A 25983-nucleotide genomic window follows, 5' to 3' on the forward strand; every position below is an offset into this window, starting at 1 on the left:
AATATTTTAATTGCCGGACTCTCATGCTATTAGTTAACTGATTATAGTTAGTCGGTTACGATAGCAGTTAGTATATTTTTCCTGATTTGGCTTAGCTGCATACAAGCTATGTAGGTATATATATATTCCTTCTCATTTTCTCACAGCAGAATTTCTCCTTTAGTTAGTTCCTCTTTCAATTGCCAGCTATGGCTTCGATTGAGTTCTCACCATAGCTCTGAAGTTTAGTATAGTATTCGAGTGATACATGCAATCGAATTTACTTGGAGATTAGTGAAATTCAGTACGAATTACTTCTGGATCTGGTTCGATTCGTAGTTTTTGATTCATTTTTGAGTAAACTTCATAACTAATTCGAATGCTACATCTATGGCGGGTGCGGAAGATACTCTTACTACTGAGGAGACCAATACTTCTAGTGTTATAGGCATTTCTCTCTATATACATCCCTCTGATAGCCCTGGGACGGTGCTGGTTCCAGTTCAATTTGACGGAGAAAGGTATCAATCCTGGAGGAGAGGAGTTATGCAAGCTTTGTCAGAGAAAAACAAATTAGGTTTCATTGATGGGAGTTGTGGAAAAGAAGATGCAATTCGTCAATGGAAGAGGTGCGATGATATGGTAAGAAGATGGATATTGAATTCCATGACTAAGGAAATCTCGGATAGTGTGGGATATGTCAATGACTCTGCGGAACTTTGGAAGGTACTGGAGGATAGGTATGATCATGATGATGGAGCAAAAATATATGAAATACAGAAAGAAATTAACAATCTCAGACAAGGAGTTTTGGATATCACTGCCTACTACACAAGGATGAACAAGTTAGGGGAAGAATTGAGCATTTTGAATCTGACAAGTCAGTGCGAAAGCTTGTGCATTAGCACTGGTGCTAAGGATATTATAAACAAAGTAGAACAGGATAGACTCTTGATCCAATTCCTCATCGGATTGAATAAAGAGTACTCCGCGGTGAGAGGCAATATCCTCACGATGAATCCACTCCCTTCCATGGCACAGGCTTTGTCCTTACTGATCCAGAATGTATGACATAATGGGATTCTTCGATCTTTACATTTTATTACTCTGTTTCTAGATCTGGATTATTGAATTGGCCTTTATTACTCTGTTTATAGATTAATGAGTTGTTCTTTTTTTCAAAATATGATGCAGGATCCTGACTCTGCTTCTGATTTGAATGATGGTATGATGGTTCGAATTCACTATTCATTAACAATATTATGATGAATAAAAGTGTGTTTTATGCTGCAAAATCCCGCATAAGCCACTGTTAGTAACTTGTTTATTGTATACAGGAAAAGTTGTTGACATCCATTCAGTGAAGGAACTAGAGACGAAGTTAAATGCTGCTTCAGAAGCATCATGTCTAGCTATCCTTTACTTTACTGCTACATGGTGTGGCCCTTGTCGTTATATCTCTCCATTTTATACAAACCTACCCAGAAAATATCCAAAAGTTGCATTTCTGAAGGCTGATGTTGATGAGGCGAGAGACGTGGCTTCTAGATGGAATGTAAGTTCCGTTCCATCTTTCTTTTTCATAAAGAATGGCAAGGAGGTTGACAAAGTTGCAAGTACTGATAAGAATTCACTGGAAAAGAAGATCGCCCAATATGCAGGCTAACTTGATTGTGAATCAAATGCATTTGCTTTGTAGAAACTCATTTTCTTCAGCCATTTCGTTTTCTTCAAGTTCGTCGCTACAAACTGCCTTCAAATTTTTGGTCACGAACATAACGATCAATTTCTTTTTAATATGTTTTTCTTCTTTTAAATCAACTCCATTTTTTTCTCAATTCACTCCTTCTCATCATATGATCATCTTTTAACTTTATATGAAATCTAGCAAAACAAGTTAGTGCTGGCTTCATATTTTATTTTATTTTATAAGAACTAAAAAAATTAGGCGATTTATTTGACAACTGAAAATATTTTCTAGTTGATTTTTTTTTTTTAAAACAATCTTTACTAAATTTTTTTTTTTTTAAAAAAATTTAAACAGACAACAATCAAAATAAAAAGGGGATGATGATTCAATTTATAATTCGAGAAGATAGTAGGCCGTTAGAATGACCACTAACTTGTGGTTCATTTTGTATTGAAAGGAAAATAAACAAAAGGAAATTATAAAGTATTTCATTCATGTGTTGTAAACAAAATGAAATAAAACTAAGTAATGAATAAAAATATAAGTATATTATAATTTGACTATAGAAAGGAGAAATGACTTTCTTTTTGAAAATTCAATTAAATAAAACCAATCCAAACAAAAGGTTAATCAATACAAATAAACAAAGTAAATCTACTTCTACTACTTACATATAATCTACTTAATTAAATAAAACCAATCCAAACAAAAGGTTTAAACAAAGTAAATCTACTTCTAATTCTACTAGTGGCAATAAGCCCACAACTGAAGGCAAGATTTTGCAGCTGTGTGCTTATACATACCTAGCTATTTGGCCTATTGGATTAGGTTTCGTATTTCAACCCCAAGGTCTGGTTCAAACCTTGCTAATATCATTTTTTATTTCTGTTTTAATTTCAGCTTTTTTATTTTTATAAATTAATTACTCCCTCCATTTACTCTTATTTGTTATGTTACGCTTTTCGAAAGTCAATTTTACTAATTTTTAAAGTTAAATTAGATTACATTAATTTGATATTTTAATAAAAAAAATTAGATACTCAAAATTATATTGCAATTTTTTGCATATCAATATGATGAAAATATATATTGCAAAATGTTAGTCAAAATTTTCATGATTTGACTTTAAAAATGGAAAGTATGACAAATAGTGGACGGAGGGAGTATTATTTCGATAATTAAAGACCTCTACATCTACTAATTGATTTACGAGATTATCACCTTGAAATTTTGTGTTTTAATTAGTAGAGGTCTTTGATTAATTTCAGCTTATTTATTGATTTTAGGCTTTTGACATTTCGTATACGTAAATATATTTCTTATTCATATTTTAGTTGGTCCATCTTAACAACACAAGAGACAACCAATATGTATGCTTTACATGTGTGGTTCCACATGATAATTAACAACATATTAACTTTTGAAATTCTATTTGTGTCATATGTATTGGGACAAGGAAAATAACATATATTATTTAAAATTACATAAAATATTATAAATTACAACAATTAATACCTTAAAGTATTTAAAATTATATTATAATTTAATTAACTCTCTAAATTTTAATCGTGTCACATAAAATAGAATAAAAATAACATATACTGAATCCGTGCTAGCACGGACGCATGTGTCTAGTATTCTCTTCTCTTATATTAGAAAAGGCATGTTTCAACATGCTTGCTTCATTGCTTTTAGGGTATTTGTATCTTTTCAGTTCTCTATTAAGAGTACGTGTCTTCTTCCTGTGTCATCAGTTCTCTCTTCTCAGTTCCCTACGTGTCTTCCTTCTACGTTACCAATGTACACATTACTCTATTCTCTCTGTATCTGTATCTCCTTCCTTCATTTATGTTCCACCATCTGTGCATCAACATTCTCCAAGTAAGGTTCTTTCATTTTCAATTTTGTATTTTTGTTTTGGTGCCATCTTTATTTTTGACAAAGTCCAAGTCCCAAATTTGATTAGGGTTTGTGAATGTTTACTTATTTTTCCATTTAGGTTTGTTATAGATTTTGGATTTGTTCTTCAGCCTTCTCAAGCCTTCTCCAGGTAATGTTTTACATGTCTCAATTAAGCTTTCTTTTTCCTTCATCTTCCTTTCAATCGATGTTCAAGTTTTAAATTTGATCTGGGTGTGTAAAATTTTCACTTATTTTTTCATTTGGAATTGTTATTGATGTTGGATTATCCTTTTGGTTGGCTCATTCAGATTGATTTAGGTGGGTGAATATACCTAAATTTGATTTCGGTATGTGATACCCAAATTTGATTTGGGTATGTGATTCTTGTTCTATGTTACAAAAATCCCAATAATGTTAATCCATTTGGGCGTTTTTTGAATTCCTCTTTCAAATTTCTGGTTGTCTTCTTTTCTTTATGTATGAAAAACCTATGTATTTTCACATGCAGTAACTTTTGGTTTTCTTTTACTAATTTGAAGCTTAAACAGGCATTGGAGGTTACTTCATCCTTGCATGAAGATGCAAACTTCAAAGACTTTAAAGCTTTAGTTAAATGTGAAGATCCTAATGCTAATTTGTATACTTTTGTTGGAAGTATGGAATATGAAGAACAACAGAATCCTCTTTCTCCCCAGCAATTACTCCTCAGAGACTCTAAATTGCGCAACACAGAATATATATATGGGGCTGTTATCTTTACTGGTCATGACACAAAGGTCATGCAGAATGCAACAGACCCCCCTTCTAAAAGAAGCAAAATTGAGAGGAAGATGGATAGAATCATTTACTTCTTATTTGCAGTTCTATTCGCAATTGCTTTTGTTGGATCAATCTACTTTGGAATTGTGACTGAAAAGGATCTAGATGACAGACATAACAGGTGGTATCTACAACCTGAAAATTCAGACATTTTCTTTGATCCCAGAAGAGCTCCTGCTGCTGCCATGTTCCATTTTCTGACTGCTGTGATGTTGTATAGCTACTTGATTCCTATCTCCTTATATGTGTCAATTGAAATCGTTAAAGTTCTTCAGAGTATCTTCATTAATAAGGATATTAATATGTACTATGAAGAAACTGATAAACCAGCACATGCCCGCACCTCAAATCTTACCGAGGAACTCGGCCAGGTTGACACAATACTTTCTGATAAAACTGGCACACTGACTTGTAATTCAATGGAGTTTGTCAAGTGGCTCACGAGGAATGGAAAGAAACATATTCTATTTGATCTCTAAGTCTGTACATAGCAATCCTGGGTGGGTCAACAATGGAGTGTTTATATTGTTCGTTCCCCTGACTCTACTTGCTATGTGAGGTTTGTCATCTCTCCGTTTTATCACTTTGAATTTATTATATGTATGGTTCCTCACTCTTTGAAAGTGTAAAGTATTTTTGTATTGATATTGTGCTGCCGTGACTATGTTTATTGATGCTCTTCTTATGGCCTTTTAGTTTCTATATTTGTTAGGAGTTTGAGATTTTTATTTCAAGGTTTGCAAATTGAGGAATAATTCTTGTTGTATAGGTTTACGACGTGTAATTAAATAAAATCTTTTTCTTTGAATCCTTTTTGTGTGCTCCATTAGTTGCTAGATGAATTACATTTGTTTGCTTTCCTTAAATTGCATAAAGTGAGTAACTTTATAATCATACTATGAGGAGAAAAATGAAGGCAGTGACAAAAAGAACTGAACAGAAGAAATACTACACTATTGGTAAGAATTGGCGGTAGAACATCTAAGTATTGATTAAAAGATGCCTTTTTTAATTGTCTTTGGTTGGAACTGTTGAGAATAGAGAAACCTTACTACGGCATTAAAAACATGCTTAATTTAAGTAGCTGTGTGTTTTAGGTAGTTTTAGCGAATCGGGTGTTGGTCAAAACCCCCAAGTAGACATTTGTGTTGCCATATACTTCATCCTACAATTTGAACCTGTTAGGCGGTGATGATAGAACCTAATACTCTATGGTTTCTTGTGTAGTTTGAGAACATCATAAGAATTAGGCAGATCAGAAGGATCCTGAGTCTCAATTGACTTAATCACTTTTCTCATCTTTTAGATCATCTAACTCATCCTTTTTGATTCGTGACCTTTTTGAACTCTCTCTCATGTTTTATGCATTCAAGAATTTTATATTGGATATTCCAGCATCTTGATGAATCAATTTGTGCATGTTCCCACTCATAAGTCATAACGTGTGTTCCAAACTCTTAACTTAGTAAGTTGTCGAAAAGTTGCAGTATTAATGGAACTGCTTGAGAAATCTATCAAGATACTCAATGCGAAAGAATTACTGGAAAAAAATCTAGAATTTCTCTGTGCAATATAAATTGAAATAGTGTAACCTTTGAAGTGATGGAGCAAGTGTCAACTCTGAGGCAAGGGTAAGTTTGGTGTACATTCTACCTTTCCCAGATACCTCTTTGTGGGATTATATTGGTCCCTGGGTATGTTGTTATTTACTTGGAAAGTGATGATGACCAGAGTATAGAGATTGTATCTTGACTTTTAAGCTCAAAATATGTAAGCCCCTTGATTTGTAAGAGGTTAAGATTATATCTACTTATTTTTTTCCCGAAACTGGTAACATGTTCAGATCATGAACATACTTTGTATGATATTGCCTGATTTTGTTTAACTGTTTATCTTCAGGTACCACATCACTGAAGGAGTAAATCTTCCTTTCCGTGTATTACCAACTATCAAAGAATTAGGCCGTACACGTATGGAAGTGAATGTTAAGGTTTGATATTAAATGAATTTTGATTGTAAACATCAATTTGTGCTTATATGATTTACTGTTGCTAACTTTGATTGTTTTTCAGGTTAAGAGTGTGTTTGGTGCAAAAATGTTTGCTCTTGGAGTAGTTATTAAAATTCCAGTGCCAAAGCAAACTGCTAAAACAAACTTCCAGGTGACGTCAGGGAGAGCAAAGTATAATGCAGCCATTGACTGTTTGGTTTGGAAGTGAGTAATCTATTGCTTAATCACGATTGGCGTATTTCTTGAAGATGTGGTCAAGGATAGTGGAACCTTCTTAGTTTTGTTTGTCTATTAGTTTACCTGGACAGTAGAATAAGAGTATAATTCAATGTTAATAGTTCTCCTCCTCTATTGTGGCTAATTGGAGGAGTTAAATTTACTTGGGGCGAGCTGTGTGTAATATAAAATAATCAAGATGGAGGAGGATAGTTTCACTAGGTTTTGGTTTTATACTGAATCCTATGTGTTTATATCTTCCCAATTGTTTTTCTTTTTTGTGTTAAAAAAGGCCCATCCCGGTGCACAAAACATCCAGCGTTCATGCAGGGTCAGGGGATGGCCACATCCCAAGGGTTGTGATGTAGATACCCTACCTCAATGTAAGCATTAGTGGCTAATTCCACGGCTTAAACCCGTGACCTATATAGGTCACACAGAGACAACTCTTAGTTTTTTATGTTAGTTATGTTGAAATTCATTTTATTAACATGATATTAAAATTATATCAACACGTCCATGTTGTGTGATTTTCAATATTTGTCGCCCTGATGTGTTGGTGTGATAAGGTGTCTCCATAGATTTCCAGAGTGAAATGTTGTCTACAAATGATGGATAATAATATGTTGCGGCAGAAATGTTGAAGTAGTATATCAATTTCTTGCTCTTCATTATTAAAAGAAAAATTAGTTAAGTAGTTTTCTCATTTAAATTTTAGTTGTTTAGTAATAGTTTAGAATGCTAATACAAACTTTATACTTGCTTCACATGATGAGGCCTCAACAACATTGGTCTATAAAGAGTTTGTTTCAATGGTTTTCAACAAGGTGTTTAACTTGTTCCTACTCTAAAATGAATGTGTTAAAGGAAACTTAGACTGAATAAGAGGTTAGACGTATCTTCTCTTAGAAACACCCCTAAAAATTCAAGTTAGTGAGACTGACAATACTATCTTTGATTTGTAAATCAGTTGACTTTATTAGTGAATCGTAAATTTGTGATTAATAAGATTTATAAATCAATTGTTCCAAGTAAAGTATAAAGAAACAATTGATATGCTACCAAACTTTGAACCATGAACTCCTCAAGCCATGTGTTGCTTTAATTCAATTGCTTCCATCTATTTCATACTCTCTTTTCAGCTCTGAGAGCAAGGAGTATAGCATCGACACCAGCACACATTATCAGATCAGCCCCTTCCTTTCTCTTGCAACCAAAGCGAGAGCTGGGAAGGTTGTCAACGAACTCTCTGAATTTTTTATTTTTCTATGTTGTGTGCAAAGATATAGGGTATGACCTGCAACTGGATACAATAAAAGTTTTTCATCCTTTGGTAATCAAGTTTTAAAAATATTAGTGTACTTTAGACATCTGACTCCATTTGCTATCATTGCACAATCAATGAGCTATCACAGCTTAAAAGTTTCAACTTTGATCTAATAGAGTGTCATTTATTCATATATTTTAGAATGTTCTTTTCCAAATTGATTAGTTCTAAATTATCCATAAAACAACTATCATTACTAATAATGTGCTCAATCTTCTACGTAGATGTGCATCTCTTATTTGTTAATTTGCATATCCATCTGTGTATATATGTCTATGTGTGGTATTAGACACGCAAATTTTTTTTTAACATTGGGCACGGGCCATCCCTGTCTAGTATATATATAAATGAAGAGAAATCTTTGTACTTGGGCTTCCTTGCCCAAATTCAAATAATGTTGGGCTTTTGGCCCACCTGTCATAATACTAAAGTTTGCCATAAATGGATTTGGCCCATTTTGGGGTCTTGGACCCATTTCTCTGCTAGGACCTTCTGGAAAAAAAAATATGAATTAATTTTTTTAATTAAAAAAACAACAACAAAATTCTGAATAAAAATTGATTTTTTTTTTGTTAAAGAAATTGATGACGTGGTCGAATTATAATTGATCACGTGTCAAAAATAATTTGATTTTAACCATCGTTAAAAAATAATGGCATGAATGAGTTATTTCTTTAGCGGTAATGACATCGTTAAAAAGTCTTTTATTTTTCTTTAATTTTTTATTTTTAATATTAATAAAAGGACTAAACCAAAATGGCTAAACATTCACTAACTTGGACAACTATTGAAGTTGTAGAACGACTAAAAAAGTTGTTTCGACAACTGCGACAGTTGTAAGACTAAAGTATAAAAATTAAAAGTTTGGGACTATTGTAAAAACATCTTTTAACCTAATATATATTATTTGTCACTTTTACCTAATTTTTAAAACTTAAAAGACTTTTACCTAATTGACAATCTAGTTTGTCCCTTTTAATAGACCCCAATAGAGTAGGCTTTAACAATATTAGGCTGATGGTAGTGCATTTTCATATAACTGAAACAAATATATTAAACAAGATTAATTTTTATTACACGGTAAATTAATGTCAAACTTTACAAATTCAAAAAAACTAATTATTACAATAGAAAGAAAAAAATTCTAAGCCACTAGCTGACTATAGTCACGACGACATTCAGGACATATCGTATGTGTAGTCATCCAACTATATATGCAGTCATGATCATATACATGATTGCATGAAAATACTCGTACATTATATAATTAGTAATATTAAAACTACTAATCCTATGAATGCATCTAAAACAATTAGTTCAACACTTATTTAAGAGGATTCTGCCATTTATCTTATTGGCAAAAACTGAATCACCGCATCAAATAACTATAAATATATAATGTATCAATACAACGTTTTAAGATATATATATGCACGTGTATCTAGTGCGCCTTACGTACATTTTATGATCTTACGTACATCTCTATAGCTACATATATATAAAGTGAAAATAGAAATAAACACATATGATACTATTATAAATTGTTAAATAACCACATATTGCGGACATTTTCGTACCCCTTCTTTGAAATTTCGAAAGATTTTGTCTGTTTTAAGTGTTACGACTTACATATAGTCATCCAACTATATATGCAGTCGTGATGATAGACATGAATGTATGAAAGGACTTGTACGTATTTAGTCTGTTCCAATTCACTCAAATAGACATTACACATGCCATCTGTAAATTTTATTTCTTTTTGTACCGAATTTTGTACGAGAAGGAACAAATTTACTATGTGTCTAATATGCTTCAGGAGGGAAGCATGACATACCTTCCAGTATAAAATAAGTAGAAACATAACTACTAAACTAGTGATCCTCATAACAAGGTATACCATATTATTTTGGCATAGTAGCCCTATGCTGGCCGTGTAGTCATGTATACCAACTATATATGCAGTCACGATGGTATACATGACTACACGGGAGGACAAATACAAATTCGGACCGTTCAAACTCACCCAAACAGACTCGACATGTCAGATCCGTGAAACCTATTCCTTCTTGTACCGAATAGGGTACACGAAGAAATAAACTAATGACCCTTCTAATACGTTCAACAGTTGCGTTACGTCTGATCCTAAAACGGACCTCATAATAAACTACCAATAGAAAAACTAAAAACAATCCAAAAAACCCAAGTCAATCTGCAGCTTGACCGTTGACACAATCAATAAAACACATGGCAAGAAAAATCTGTTTCAGACAAGAAATATTATTTTTTAAAAGAAATTGGTTACTAATTAGGGACCTACTAATTACTACTCTATCATTTATAAATATTTGAAAATCTTTTTAAATTAAATATTTTGTTAACTAGCTTAGTTTGAATTAAAGGTTTATATTTTTAGCTTTTTTTAACCTAGTCTATCTTATAAAAGTGTAAAAATATGTGTCATACACTAGTTTAGTTTCAATTTTGGGGAAATTCTTAATCACTTGGCCAAATTTGCAATCCATTTGGTTATTTATCAAATTCAAATTTATCAATATTGGATCAATTTTCAGTCAAGATTTGGCCCAAATCTCTTTCCAAAACAGCTCAACTCCAAATGTTAGCCCAATCCAAATTCAGCATCCCAATTACGATTATTCATCGACCCAACCTATTTCTTCTCACAAAACAGACCCAAATCCCTTTTCAAACAGTCCAGTTCAATCGTTTCAGCAAAATATATTATGTATTAATTCGATGTTTCAAGATAACGTGCATCTAGTGCGTCTTACGTGCATTTTATGGATTTTACGTACATTTTAGTAGCTACATATAAAGTGAAAATAGAAATAAACACCTACTATTTCAAATTGTCAGATAATCACATGTTGCGGATTTTTCAAGTGCATAAAACCTTTTAAGAACTTCGTACCCTTTCTTTGACAAATATATATTTTCATACCGTAAAGACGACGAAGAACATGCTTGCTTAGAGAGGTGATGCTAAATTTAAAAAAAGAAAAAGAGTAAAAGTAATAATTATTAGTTAGTACAAAGTTATTGATCTCTAAATGTTTTTCTATTAAGGAAGCATACACAATCTTTCTTTTTTTTTGGGGGATGTAATGTAAAAATATTTATAATTTATAATTAAATTATTATTTTTATTATTATTATTATTATTATATATATAGAGAGAGAGAGATTTTTTTTTTTGTTATTTAGAGTATTTATTAAGTAAAAATAAAGGAGGGAATTACTGAGTAAATATTTTACCTTGAAAATTTAGGCAGTGGACCAATTAAGCTATTAAAATTCGACGATATAAAACTAATGTCATTCCTTTTTAGATAAAAATAAAATAAAATTAGAACAGAGTGGTTAATCTTTTAGTTATAAATAGCAAAACAAAATAAAATAAATAAAGGAATAAAAATTGAAGATCATACGAATGTGATAGTGAATTGAAACTTAAAACTCGTTTAATTGAAAAATAAGTTATTTCATGTTTAATTATTTTGAAAAAGATTATCTTGAATAATCTCAATGTAAGATAAAAATTAACACCACAATCACAACTTAACTAATTCTAAAATAGTTAGTTATTTCGTTAATTTTATCTGATCAATTAAATCTGGTAAACTCATTCTAACACTTAGGCTGTGTATCGATCAGTTCGATTATGTTTTAAAGTTTATCGGTTCGACTTATTGATTATCGGCTTGTAGAGATGCTAGATCGTTATAGACAATTAAGATATTGGCTTATCGGTTATTGATTTATCAATTTTTAATTGTTATCGGTTTAATCGTTAAAATTTAACACAAAGAAATATATTGAAAATTACTTATAGAAAAAAAGTGATAAACCAAATAAATCACGCACATGAGTTTACAAGTTATATTTTTCGGAGACACAGTTACAAGTAAGGTAGTAATTGAAGAAGATCGAATTGAATTTGATATTTTTGAAAATGTGAAAACTGATAAATATCAAAAGAGAAATAATATTTTTATAGTTGTTTAACATAATGTTACAACTTACAAAGTTACATGTAAGCTTGTTTATAAACCTTTCTTGTAATTTTAGTATTTAAACGCTTCAAGATTTATGCTATATAGGGATAAAAGAAAAAAAAGTAGTTTAGAGAATTCAGATATATCAAAAGTAATTATATTTTTATATAGCAACCTTAATTCATAATATGTTTTTGCCATTTTTTACATATACTTAAAACTCATTTGACTGAGAAATAAGTTATCTCAAATTATTATCACAAATTTCATGTGGGATAAAAATTAACATCACAATTCGAGAATAACTAATTTTGAAACAGTAACTTATTTGATAATTTTATCCTTATTAAACATGGAATAAACTCGTACTAACATTAATCTCGAAGCAAATTTTTTCTAATCCTTCGTGAAATTAAACGAGTTTTTAAATTTTACTCGATCCAAATTGATTACGTTCAACAAATTGACCCATTAAAAAAAACCTTTGATAGAGAGTAATAACTAAGATAGAGAATCATAACTAACTTTATAACCGTAGCTCAGTGTAGGTAACACGAAAATAGTTAGTTTTAAAATAAAAATACGAAAATAGATTATCTAATCAAAAAATCAAGCTAACTTTAATTTATTACTTATAATAATATAACCTTCAACTAACTTACAAAAAATAATATATCCTTCAACTAACGAAGAAAAAAATAAAAATTAATTATTTTATAGCTAAACAATAAAATTTGTTGATAATTCTATTTAGCGCTGAAGTAATACATATTTGGATTAGTTACTAAATGCAAATTAACAACGGAATAGCAACAGAGTTTCTAACTAATTTCAATTTAAAATAAAGGAGATTTTACGTACCATTAAATATTATATAAAAATAAATAAATATTTGAGTATTAATTTTTAAGAAATTAAAAAGACCAAAACTGCTCATAAGTTGCACAAATGTGGTGCTTTAGTTTCCTCACTCAAAAGATGAGGGACTAATCGCGAAAACATCAAAAGAAGTCTCTTCTTCTCTTTCTCTCTTTCACATTCAAACTCGTCGAATCCAATTTGTAACAGGTAATTTCTCTGTCAAAATTCTGTGTTCCAGTTCTTTGTTCTTCTTCTCAATTCTTTTGATCATTTGTATCAATTATTATTCAGTTGCATGCTGATTTTTGGAAAAATCTCTTCACTGTTTTTCAAAATCTCAATCGAAGTGAAAATTACTTGTTGATTTGCCATAATAATCGACTTGGTTCAAAGATACTGCAGAAGTTTGGTTTTGGGAGGGTTGTGTTATAGGGATGAAAATAGGTCTTTTTCTCTCCTTTGATAATTTGAGTTCTGAGTCATGATGACTGCAGGATGGAGGAGCTGCTGGTGGGGAAGCATGTTAAGTACATTATAACAGTTGAGAAGGTACTCATTTGTTTCATGTCTACTAATTTTCCTCTGTCTCTATGATTTGATATGTATAAATCTGAGCTTAGGTGGTTGTTCCACCCTCATCCAATTTATTGCTCATATAGCTGTGTCTCCGTTTAATACTTTGAACAAGTTAAATAGGATTTTCCTGTAGGGAGGTATTTGTGAAGCTAGGGAAGTACATTGGGATAATTAGAGGACAGTTGTGAAGGAGACATAGTATGGTTTGTAGGTATTAGCTATTATCGTGATGCCGATTCTGCCCTACTTGTTAAAGTATGACGGATCCTTCTTAAGCATCAGAGTATCATTTGTGTTAGAGTACTCCAGACTAGTATTTTAGGAACTTTCAGCATTTGGATTGTCTCAATTGTCAAGTTCAACATTATGGTTGTCATATTTGGAAGGATATCGTATCCGGCCTAAAAGAAGTTGACTATGGAGTTGTTTGGAATGGATCTGGTTTCCTCCTTTTGGTCTGGTATAGCTTGGAACTTTGTGATATGATTGACTTTGGGACTGATACATGATATTTAATCCATCACAGTTAACGACACCCTTGATACCTGAGAACGGTGGCATTCCACCTGTAATATATATTTGTTTGAGTGGGTATATTTAGACTAGCATTTCTGTTGTTCTGATTTCATCTTACATCAATTAGAAGAAATGTGACTTCGTGCAAATGCCCCTTATATTCTCCTCATATTCTTACGGTTGCGAGATGATACATTAGTATGTATTATTCATGGAATTTAAGTACTTCATGGAGTTCCTTTCTTTTCCGCCACCCACTAAGGCACTTCTCTTGTTACTCTATGGTATGCTTTCTCTAATACGTTCCTGTATACCTTCAGAGGAAAGATGATTTTGAATCTGTGGTGATGGAGCATTTGAGATTAAATGGGGCATACTGGGGATTGACAACTCTGGATATCATGGGCAAGCTTGCTGCAGTGGAGCAAGATGAAGTTATTTCATGGGTCATGCAGTGCCAACATGAATCTGGTTGGTGTCTCACACTTCGTTCTTGCTTCTCACAATGATTTTTTTGTCAGTATTTCCAAATATTGCAGCTATACTATGACTGCTGCTTTTTTAATGGATATTGCTTTTCTCTTTTCTTTTTTCCTTTAGAGGTAGTTACTTCCATGTTTTGATCTACTTGATCTGGATCTAGGCTTACTTCTCGATTTGTCTAACATGCAGGTGGATTTGGTGGTAATATTGGACATGATCCGCATGTTCTGTATACACTTAGTGCTATTCAAGTCTTGGCATTATTTGATAAAGTACATGTCCTTGACATTGATAAGGTGTCAAATTGTATCCTACTTCATGTCACATTTACAATTGTCTTTGAGGTACTGTGTACGTATCCTTTCAATCTATGTATTGCATCCGTGAACTTTGCTGCAATGCTAACATTTAGAAAGTGTGCAATGTTAACCTCACAAAACCAAAACATGTGGTTAAGTTAACATCAAGAGTACTCATGTCTCATCACAACAGTGACATTCTCGATATTGGCAATTGGAAGTACTGTTAAGAAATTTGGGTGTGACAAAGTGGTGGACTTAACATTTCAGCTAGATATTGCAGGTCTGCAAAATGAAGATGGATCATTTTCTGGTGATATATGGGGTGAAGTTGATACACGGTAGCTGCTTCTTACTTTGTTTTCTACTATAAATTTCAGATCCTTTATTTGGTTTCTCGTTTTTATATTTACTTATACTGCCAAGGATTAAGCCATATATCTTTTTCCGTCAAAAAAGAAAAGGTATATATCTTTAGATACATGTGTTTTTCTTTTGGAACATAATATAATCCTTTTGGGAATTGAAACTATAATGACCTAAATATACTGTGTAGGTTCTCTTACATTGCCATCCTTTCACTCGCATTGCTGCACCGGTTAGATAAGGTTGATGTTGGAAAAGCAGTGAAATATATCTTAAGTTGCAAGAATGTGGATGGTGGATTTGGATGCACACCGGGAGCAGAATCTCATGCGGGGCAAAGTATGTCACATATAAAAAACATGCATTTTATCGTACTACTAATGGCTTCTAACTGAATGACAAGTCAGAGCGTTGCTGTACTTTAGCGTTGGCCCTTTTTTGGTTTTCAATCTGTTTGTTCCACTTAGCATCCATATTTTCAGCAGTCTTCTTCTTATTTGAGTTGTGTATTGCTGCGTTACTGAAAGCAATTTCGACTATGCAGTTTTCTGTTGCGTGGCAGCTCTCGCAATTACAGGGTCTCTACATCATGTTGATAAGGACCTCCTTGGTTGGTGGTTATGTGAAAGACAAGTCAAATCTGGGGGACTAAATGGGCGCCCAGAGAAGCTTCCTGATGTTTGTTACTCTTGCTACATTGGAATTTTTATCGACAGGTCAGTTTTGTGTTTTACTGAGGGTCATGTTGTTGCTTCTCAGGTATGCTACTCTTGGTGGGTTCTTTCCAGCTTAATTATGATCGACAGGGTTCATTGGATTGACAAGGGAAAGCTTGTAAAATTTATTTTGGACTGTCAGGTTACATTCGAATATAACAACTCCCTTCACTTGAAGCTTGGCATTGAATAGTATATCTTTTTGTAGTTGTCCAACATTTTTGTAATGCCTGAGTTATATTCCTTTCACGAATGTAGGACAAGGAGAATGGTGGAATTTCAGATAGGCCAGATGATGCAGTTGATGTCTTCCATACTTACTTTGGAGTTGCTGGTAAGGGACGTATGACATTTTTGTATTGCGAAATAGCTAATGTGTATTTCTCTTACGATCCATATGGCTGTTAAGAAGGATCTATCATCTGAATTGTGTTGTCTCCATTGGTGTAGCTATCAAATACGATCTCTCTTGGCCTTTCTAATATGTTGTGTATTGAAGTGATTAAACTATATCCTGATGTATGAAACTAGAAGTAAATTTTGAAGGATGTTCCTGGAAACATTTTCTAAGCTCTACTGCAGTTGTTTTTTCTATTGTTGATGACAATTTAGATTGACCTTTAACAATCCAAGCGTTTAAACTTATTCATTTGATTTTCTTCTGCAACCCAGGACTTTCACTTCTTGAGTATCCAGGAATAAAGCCGATAGATCCTGCTTATGCCTTGCCTGTTGATGTTGTAAACCGAGTGATGCTTGGCAGATAATCTCTGGGTTTTTGCTCCATTCTAGCTAATAACAGCATTCTCTTGATATGAGATTAGCAGAAACAGTTTCCCTTGATGACAGGCGGATTGCGTTACCAATGCTGCAACATTTTTTCATCATAATGGCTCTTTCAGGAAGAAACAAACCTAAAGCGGATTCAGGATTTTAACTTTATGGGTTTAGCCTTTGTAGTTTTCAGCACTTAACTCATTATAATTCTTCAGTTACAAGTTCAGATTTGATATCTGTTGGTACTTTTAGTGATTTTTCGTTTATATAATTATACTCTTAATGTCGAAAATACATATAATCCGTACCCGGAAAACTACATCTTGTTGCAAGCAGCAACAGTGTAATAATTGTACCAACTTTTACCATGTTAAACTAAAGTCAGTGCATTATATTCTTTTCGTGTTTGTGCCATGGTCATATTTAGCTTGAAATTACATACATTTATATATGTGTTTAATATAAGCTTTTATTTCTTAAATCAAAACTACGTGATATGTTTACTTTGTGACTCATTAGTGTTAATTAATCGACCGCACCGCAGGCCTTAATAAGTAAAAAAATTTGGCTAATTTAATGTAGGGACTTGGTCACCACCAATAATAACGAAAATCATGGAATGTTTTAGACACACACGGATAGCACAGAGAATAGATTCAAAAAAACAGAAAAGCAGTTAATTGAATTTTTTTAAGTGCCTGAAAATACGGTAAATAACAGTTACCTTACATTTTAACATTGGTCCTATAAATATTGGACATTTGCAATTCCTCATATTGATCTCATATATTCCAAGAGAAGTAACCCATGATGGCATATCTGAAATCATGTATTGTTTTGTTGATTTTGTTGTGTTTTATGATGGGTTTTTCTCATGGAATTCATCTGGATAAAAGTACGATCCTGGCGCTTTTAGCTAGTGGTGTTGGTAGTGGTAGTGTTTCTGCAATGCCATGCGTGCAAAAACTAATGCCATGTCAACCAGCATTTGCAGCACACATGAAAACTCCTCCAGCAACATGCTGTACGCCATTGAAAGAAATGATATCAAATGATGCACAATGCCTTTGCACTGTTTTTGCTAATTCTGATGTAATGAAAAGTATGAATGTAACTCAAGATGAAGCTTTGAATTTTGCAAAAGCTTGTGGGGCTAAACCTGATCTTTCCCTTTGCAAAAAAGGTACCCCTATCAATTCATTATATATATATATATGCTTAATGCGATTTATATCTCCTGTGTATGAGTAGAACGGAAAAAAAAAAGCGGAATATATAATTAGCTTTTATCTTAATTTTTGATGACAACTAATTAAATGGACGGAGGGAGAATTATGATAGATTTTTAGCAATTTAAGATAATGCGGATAAAAGATCAATTTTAAAAAAAATCCAAAATGGAGTAGTTTTAGTTGCTAATATATGCCTTGTGAGATAATATATCTTATTTTTGAAGTTTGAAATTTTTAAAAAGCTTAAATATTCTTTGAGCATCTGATAATTAGTCTAATAATTAATTTTCTTGTAATTAACCTAATTAGTATTTGTTTTTATGTGCATAAATATAGCCCATGGTGAAGCTTCTGCTCCATCTCCCACTACTTCACAAACTAACGGTAAGTATATTTTAATGTTTTTCCACACTTTTTCGTATTCAATTCTAGCTATTTCTACACCTTCTAATCGACTCATAGTAAGTTGGTTGACATTTCAATGAATTATATTCACACTTCGTATAATCAATATTTTTATTAATTTATCTCTATACATTCCATTTCGACATTCATCTTAGCTTTGACACTTCTACCTTTGTATATGTATATATTAGTGTAATTTAATCGAGTATACTGTAAACCTAACACATTAACAGTTTCGATATTTTTATTTAATCAGCTAAGTCACACAGACTCTTATTATATATCTGACATACATAATATCGTTTTATTTTTTCAGATTCGAGTTCCACTGACAACACTGCAAGTCCACCACCAGCAAACACAGCTAGTGTAACATCCAAATTTGGAGGATTTGTTGCCGTTGCATCTCTTATGAGTTTAGTGATATAATGTTGTTAGCATTTTTAAGGATTAATCATTACTTTGCTTAATAGGAAAATACAATATCTCGATTATTTCAAATTTTTTAGTTTACATCACCAAATTTATTTTTTTCTCTAATTATTAATGATGAGATGTGTGATGTTTAGTAGTAATTGTGTTTTAATTTGTTCTTGTTATAATTTGTTAACAACACTTTCTATATGAATTATTATTTCTTTTCAGTATTGATCTTATCATTAAGGAGTACTAAATCAACATGAGGATAGTTGAGAGCTAATTAAAAGACAAACCGTTGCAATAATGGAAATCACCTTATTTAGGGTGTCGTTTGGTCATGCGATATGAATTCGTCATGATATTATAATATGAGATCATGAGATAAAGTTTAAACAAATTCGTTAGCGGTAAGGAAGGGGCCATAGAAATGTTCTTCACGCTAGAGTTGTGGGTTCGAAGTTCTTCTTTCTCTTTTAAAAGAAAATTTAAAATCCCCAAATTCTTAATCCTGACTTCACCTCTACGTTCATTGAGAAAATGATTAAAATAGTCCTTAATGTATTTCGTATTCTCTTTTAAAATAGAATTTAAAACCCCCAAACTCTTAATCCTGACTTCAACTCTACGTTCATTGAGAAAATGATTAAAATAATCGTTAATGTATTTCGTAATAGTATAGGATCTAATAGCCTTCACTTAATTTTTAATGACAAAAAACAATCATGTTGATAGCAAATGCTGCTACCTATGCCTCTACTATAGTAGAAAGTAGAATAAGAGTATATTTTTTTTTATTTGTTAAAATGACATCCAAAAGATCCAATTCCATAGTCATTTTATTTTTCCTTTTCATTATAAACTTCTCCATAGTTGATTCATGAAATAAAATTCGTGCACGTCATCCTATAAAACTTTAATTTCTTACTTTCATAACATATATATAATTTATAATACTGAATGTCAAAAAGATATATTTTTTTCACCTCAAACAATTCTTGAGTAAAATAACAATAATAACTATGCATCAATCAAGAAATAATCTAAAATCGACTAGATAAAGTCATTACTGTCTAAGTCTCTTCAATAATTTACATATAATCGAATTAATTCTACCACCTTATCAATTTAGAAAAAGATTGATATTTTGTAGTGGGAGGGGAAAATTTTGCAACATTGGCTGGTCAAAACTATTTTGGAGATTTAGTTATATTTGATGATCCAATTACTTAGGATAATTAATAATATATATTCATTCAAATCAAGTTGGAAGAGTCGTTGGATCATAAATAAATTGAAATAAACTAATGTCTAAATTTAATTTCAAAAATTGATGAGTTAATTCTTTACTACTTGGAAATATTTAGAACCTTAATATTATGATTCAAACAGCTACCATTATTATTTGCCTTGGCATGTTTAATGATCCCAAACTATTTAATTAAAACAGTAGCTAGCTCCGCTAATTTTGCATTATGATATCATAAATCCTAAAGTATACTTTTTTTTTTCAACTTGCTTCTTACTTAATTAATAATGAAATGTTTTTTCTAAATTTAATAAAAAAATAATATAGATGTTCGTCTGCAACGAGGGTAATCGAGAGCTATGACAAGATTGTCATACTTGAATATGCTAATTAATATTCAACAACAAGAACTAAGGAGCATAAATGGTACTTTCTCCGATTATTAATTGTCATATTTTTCATTTTTAGAGTCGAATTATAAAAATTTTGACTAACATTTCACAATATATTTTTTCATCATATTGATATGCAAAAAATTACAATGTATAGCACTTTTCGTAATGTTTTTGAATATCTAAAATTTTTATTTAAAATATCGAATTAATATTATCTAATTTAATTTTAAAAATTAGTCAAATTGACTCTCGAAAAGCACAACACAACAAATAAAAGTGGACGGAAGAAGTTTAAATGATTAAGACTTAAAAATTGTGACGTTCATGACTGGAAATATACCTACAAGAGCAGTACACGAAAGAACCGATGAACTTCTAGGTGGAAAGCTTTTGAAGAGGCAATGCACATGATATTTTAGACAAATATCTCGCATCAGAATGAGACAGAAAAACGAAGAGAATATACACTCAATCCACAAAATTATTCACACGTTTACTTTTAAAAAATCGAACCACATGAATTTCAACTCCCATTTCAATATTTACTGTTTCATCCGTTGACACCTAATTTTAGTCCTCCATTTTATACATTAATCATCGAGCTTTTTAAATTTTAAATGATTTAAAATAATTAATTTTTATATTTAAAAAATCAAATTATTTTATTTACAAGTTATTTTAAAGTAATTTTGTCATTTTTTAAAATAACTTTTAGATAATATATATGGTTTTATATAATTATGTAGGTAAATAGTACATTTTATAAATACTATAAAAACATCTCAAATTTTTATATTTTGTTTCACTCAAATATTTTATTAAATTAATGTAGTTGGTTAATAGTTTATACTCCCACCCCAAATTACTTGTCTATATTTCTTCTTTTGGTTATCCCTAATTACTTAATCCATTTTGACAAATTAAAATAGGATATGTTTTTTATCTTGTACTCTTGAATCAAGAAATTTAACGCAATGGTATATCTACCCGCCTATGTCTCAAGCACTGCTTCCTCTCTGTCTCCAGCACTGGCTTCTCTCTGGCGCGTCGTCACTATCTCCAGTATCGGCTTCGTTTCTGTCTTTAACACCGGCGTCCTTTCTTTCTCCAGTACCGCCGTCCTCATCGGCGTTCTCTCTCTATCCACCACTAACGTCCTCTCTGTATCCGACACCGACGTCCTCTCTCTATCTGCCACCGACGTCCTCTTTCTCTTCAGCAGTCGCACCAATAGCTACCATAATAGTTTATTGTTGCAATAGTTATAGATAAAGTGGTTAAGTTTGTTTGTGTTAATTGCCAAATGGGATTTGCTTCTTTAGGGACCTTGTGTCACACTTCTTTAGGGATCTTCTTTAGGGATCTTAGGTCACGGACTTAGAGTCTTACTAATGTTTCATACGCGCTTTACAACTTCCTCACGATTCTTTCACGATCTCGTAAGCACAAATAAACCCTTTGAAGCTACATCGCTAAGAAAATGCAAAGAAAAACTTAGAAAGAATAGAACTTTTGGAAGAAGGCTTTTGTATGGTAGGAAATGAAGGTCCTTCTATTTATACTACAACCTAGGGCTAAAGTGTAATTTAAAACTACTTTACAAGTTGCTAAAGTATTTATACTTTGGTCCCTCTCCAGAATTCTCTACATATTCTAGGATATTCTAAGGTTTTCTTGAAATATCTATGGGTTTCTAGAATTCTCCATAAGCCTCCTCTAGAATCTTCCGCCTCTATCCTGTTGCAAAACTTGACTGAAAAAGTCGCGGGACATGACACTTGACTTCTCATATCAACATATGCCACACGCCCCAATTCGAAAAGATGGTTAACTTAGAGTGAACATATGGAGCATATTTTCCATTGCGACTGATTAGCTAGAGCATGAGGGGACCTAGAAGAGGACTGGAAGAAACCAGAGGAAATATTTTTTGTTGTTTTTTAATTCAATATTTCTATGAAATATGAAGATTCTACGGTTTCCATAAACAATAGTTATTTCTATAAAGTATGAAATTTCTTAAATTTCATATATGATAAGAAAATCACGATAAAATCCTAACAATTATCTCTAAAATTCATCACACATGCGATTGTAGCTAATGATAGTCACGAAACAAAGGGAATAATACCCAATGTAGCTCCATTTACTAACAGAGAGTAAGGAAAAGATCATCATTCAAAAAATAGCTAGGGAAGTAAGTAACACTACCTTCTTAGAACGAATGAACAAAAGCAAGGAAAAATATATACATTTTCAGCCTTTTTGGGATCCTCATATACACAATATTACATTGTCAGGGTCTCTCTCATTATAAACGGATCTAGGATTTCCATTAAGGGGGTTCGGAAAAAAGAAAATAGTGGTTTGAACTCCTAAATCATTAAGTCAACCTCTAATCTTATATTCAGGAGGTTCAAAAGCAATATATAAACATAAAAATTCTTAAAAATACCTTAAATATACAATGTAATTTTTTGCCGAGGGGGTTCAGGTGAACCCCTCGGCATACTCTAGGTCCGCCCCTGATAAGCATGTAGATCAAAAACTTTTGTAGCTAGCTTTCTCAACCACAATCGAATGTCAATCGTTGTTTTGTCTAATATCCTAGAATTGGGACATCATAGATAACAACTTTACTTTCTCCTCTAACATATCCATTCATCCCATCAGCTCCTTCAGTGACCTCCTCAGTAGCTTGGGCTTTTCAAACATGTCAAGATTAAGATTATCGGATTCAAAAATAAGCTCGAAATCCTTGAATTCATGTAAAAAGTCAAGATCAAGATAAGTTCAACTTTAAATTCATTGAAGATTTAATAATAAGCTTTAAAACTCTTGAATCCAAGATCAAGTTCAATACAAATTCAAGATCAAGTTCAAGAGTCCTTGAATTTATATTTGAAAAGACGAATTCAGAGGAATTATAGAGATTATAACACTCACACATTTCAATAAATACGATTGTTGTAATATTTTTTTTGTTCATGATTATTGTTTTTCTCGATGCAAATTTTATTATCTTACAAATACGTAGCCCCAATCTGGGCCTCTAAATAAAATGACATCGGGTTTAGTAAAATGATTTTTTATAAGTGGTTTATCTATTATAGCCAAATTAATGAATTTGAATTTTAATCAAATTCATATTTATAGGACTTAATTAACTCAGTTCTATTAAAGGAAAGAACTACTACATGATATGACAAACTTTGCTACATATTTAAGGTATATAGATACAGCCTACCGTATGTTTATTTATTTATTATGGGTTTATTTAGATATTGAATAGCTAATATGCTACTACGAACTAGTATTTAAAATTTCTCACCGAGTCATTGCCCATAGATAGTATTCATGTATTTTTTTTTATATATTAAGTTAATATCCACGTATTTTTGTATGTATACATACAATATCAATATATTCATTTGTATTGATCATTGGTTAATATCCATATATGTATATATACATATATATATATATTTTTTTATTTTTTATTTTATATATTTAGTTAATATTCATTATTTTTGTTTGTATATACATTGAATCATGTATTCATTTGTATGTTAATTAACTATATTTATTTATTTTAGTATATTTATATTTCTAATCTTAGGAGTATTTATGTTTTAGTTTAGCCATTATCATCGAATATCAAAAACATATGTTTGTTTATAATGGAAAAGATTTCTTAATTGGCTCATAAAATTGGACATTTGTTCATACAAATGTTTACATTCCTAATCACTTTTATACATGAATATTTATTTATTAAATTAACAAAAAAATTTAAAAAATATACTCAGTAAGCAGATAAAACTCTTTTAATAGATAATTATGTACTGTTAATTTAATAATTAGAAGTTGAGGGTTTGAGAGCTAATTTAAGGACAATCAATTATAATAACGAAGATCACCTTATTTAGTGCATTACAGTTATAAATGTATCAATATATTTTTTTAGAAAAAACTACTGATGCTTTAGATACCACTTAGATTATGACATAAACTATAGTCATCAAATGTCATTGTTATAGCTGTTTCAATTTAATAACCTTAAAATTGTAGTCATTTTTATAAGTTATTTTGAGATAAATTTACGATATTTATTTGAGATAATATATCTTGAATTCAATACAATTTGAATTATTTTATAAATTTATATTTGATAAATTTAAAATGATTACAATCATATTTCCATATTATTCCATTAGAACTTACCAGCGTCTGCGTAAAGTATTATGTACAATTATTCCGACATTGGAACATGTCCATATGGTGATTACTGGAGAAACATGCGTAAAAAGTATATGGTGATTACTGGAGAAACATGCGTAAAGTATATGGTGATTATCGGAGAAACATGCGTAAAGTATGCATCCTGGAACTTCTTAGCACAAAGATGGTCAAATCATTCGATTCAATTCGGCAAGCAGAGATGTTAAGTCTTATTTCATCGATTAATTCTATGCCTGACTCGTTAATCAATTTGTCAGATAAAAATTTTTGGTTTATAGGTTCTGTAACATGTAGGTCTGTTTTTGGGAAGATAATCCATGGTCAAGATAAGTTAATGATGTTGATTAAGGATATCACATTATTAGCTGGTGGATTTGACTTAACTGATTTTTTTCCTTCTCAAAAATGGCTCCATGGGATTTCTGGATTGAAGTTAAAAATATTGAAAGTTCACTAAGAAGTAGATGAAATTTTGGAAAATATCATTAATGAACATTGTGAAAATCGAGCAAATGGTAAAAAGGGTAATAGTGAGTCTGGAGGTGAAGATTTGATCGATGTTCTACTGAGAGTCATGGAGAGTGGCGAATTGGGAACGCCTATCACAAACAACGATATCAAAGCAGTTATCTTTGTAAGTTTTAGTGTGATTCAGAACATCTCATAATATTGGAATGTTAAAAGTTAAATATATCTTAAAAGCTTTATTCCGGAGAGATTTGATGAAAGTTCTATTGATTTTCGAGAAAATCATTTTGAATTTACTCCCTTTGGTGCGGGAAGAAGAATGTGTCCAGGGTGGTTATTCGGTTTGATGAACGTAGAACATCCTTTAGCTCAATTGCTTAATCACTTTGATTGGAAGAGTCCCTCTAGAGAATTTTGATATAACGGAAACAAATGGGTTAAGTGCAAGAAGAAGGGATGATCTTTGTTTAGTTGCTACTCCTTTTTATAATTAAACTAATGAACTTTGTCTTAAATAAATAAATAATTCACTGGTGACAACTAGTTTGTCAGCCATTAGTTGCGAAACTTTTGGTCAAATCAACCATCACCAAATGGATAATTTGGTTATACTATTGGTTTAATGGTTCGAGATCGGGCTATTGATTCAAGTCTCGGTTTAGTCTATTTCTCATTCTCACCCTAATACCTCACGATTTCTCTCAGTAGAGGCACTCTATACTGCATTATTGTTGTTGTTTTACTCAGTTGCTCCGAAAAATCAGATGGCCCAGAGGTTGGTCAAGTTCATTTCTCTCATCTCTAGTGCTTCTTTATTAAATTCAACTGTTGTTTTTATAATTTGGTATTTGCGAATTCGGATTTGTTTCAGTATTTTTGATTGCTATAATATGCCCAATCAATGGCTATAGATGTTGATTAGCTGATGGAACGACCAAGTTGTATGAGAACCTATAGGATCTTTGCTTAAATTGATATAATCAGCTAGAGGGGTTAAGCTTAAGCTGCTAAAATGGCTATACAG

The 25983-nt window shown here is 31.6% G+C and overlaps 4 protein-coding genes across 6 annotated transcripts; all 4 read left to right on the forward strand.

Annotated features, from left to right (window-relative positions):
- The first annotated feature begins 84 nt into the window (after window positions 1-84).
- LOC107013648 lies at window positions 85-1681 on the forward strand. The gene is made up of 3 exons (XM_015213511.2): window positions 85-1044; window positions 1174-1204; window positions 1317-1681. The coding sequence occupies exons 1-3, from the start codon at window positions 370-372 to the stop codon at window positions 1643-1645; spliced, it is 1035 nt and encodes a 344-aa protein (XP_015068997.2). The 5' UTR covers window positions 85-369; the 3' UTR covers window positions 1646-1681.
- Window positions 1682-3635: 1954 nt separating this feature from the next.
- LOC114076426 (probable phospholipid-transporting ATPase 8) lies at window positions 3636-4895 on the forward strand. Its single transcript, XM_027915428.1, has 2 exons — window positions 3636-3719; window positions 4120-4895. The coding sequence occupies exon 2, from the start codon at window positions 4228-4230 to the stop codon at window positions 4867-4869; it is 642 nt and encodes a 213-aa protein (XP_027771229.1). The 5' UTR covers window positions 3636-3719; window positions 4120-4227; the 3' UTR covers window positions 4870-4895.
- Window positions 4896-12883: 7988 nt separating this feature from the next.
- LOC107012631 (geranylgeranyl transferase type-2 subunit beta 1-like) lies at window positions 12884-16958 on the forward strand. Of its 3 annotated transcripts, XM_015212512.2 has the most exons (10): window positions 12884-13025; window positions 13313-13367; window positions 14231-14381; window positions 14583-14699; window positions 14967-15033; window positions 15249-15397; window positions 15603-15736; window positions 15818-15916; window positions 16033-16108; window positions 16447-16958. In XM_015212512.2, exons 2-10 carry the CDS (start codon window positions 13314-13316, stop codon window positions 16539-16541), a joined length of 942 nt encoding a protein of 313 aa, XP_015067998.1. In that variant the 5' UTR covers window positions 12884-13025; window position 13313; the 3' UTR covers window positions 16542-16958. The 3 variants fall into 3 exon arrangements, with proteins under 3 accessions (XP_015067998.1, XP_027771008.1, XP_015067999.1); XM_027915207.1 differs by lacking the exon at window positions 15818-15916 and having other exon boundaries at window positions 15603-15774; XM_015212513.2 differs by lacking the exons at window positions 12884-13025; window positions 13313-13367 and having other exon boundaries at window positions 14302-14381; window positions 14963-15033.
- Window positions 16959-17315: 357 nt separating this feature from the next.
- LOC107013999 (lipid transfer-like protein VAS) lies at window positions 17316-18763 on the forward strand. Its single transcript, XM_015213871.2, has 3 exons — window positions 17316-17734; window positions 18120-18167; window positions 18505-18763. Exons 1-3 carry the CDS (start codon window positions 17359-17361, stop codon window positions 18615-18617), a joined length of 537 nt encoding a protein of 178 aa, XP_015069357.1. The 5' UTR covers window positions 17316-17358; the 3' UTR covers window positions 18618-18763.
- Window positions 18764-25983: the final 7220 nt, after the last annotated feature.

Source organism: Solanum pennellii, chromosome 3 (assembly GCF_001406875.1).
Source record: "Solanum pennellii chromosome 3, SPENNV200".
NCBI lineage: Eukaryota > Viridiplantae > Streptophyta > Magnoliopsida > Solanales > Solanaceae > Solanum > Solanum pennellii.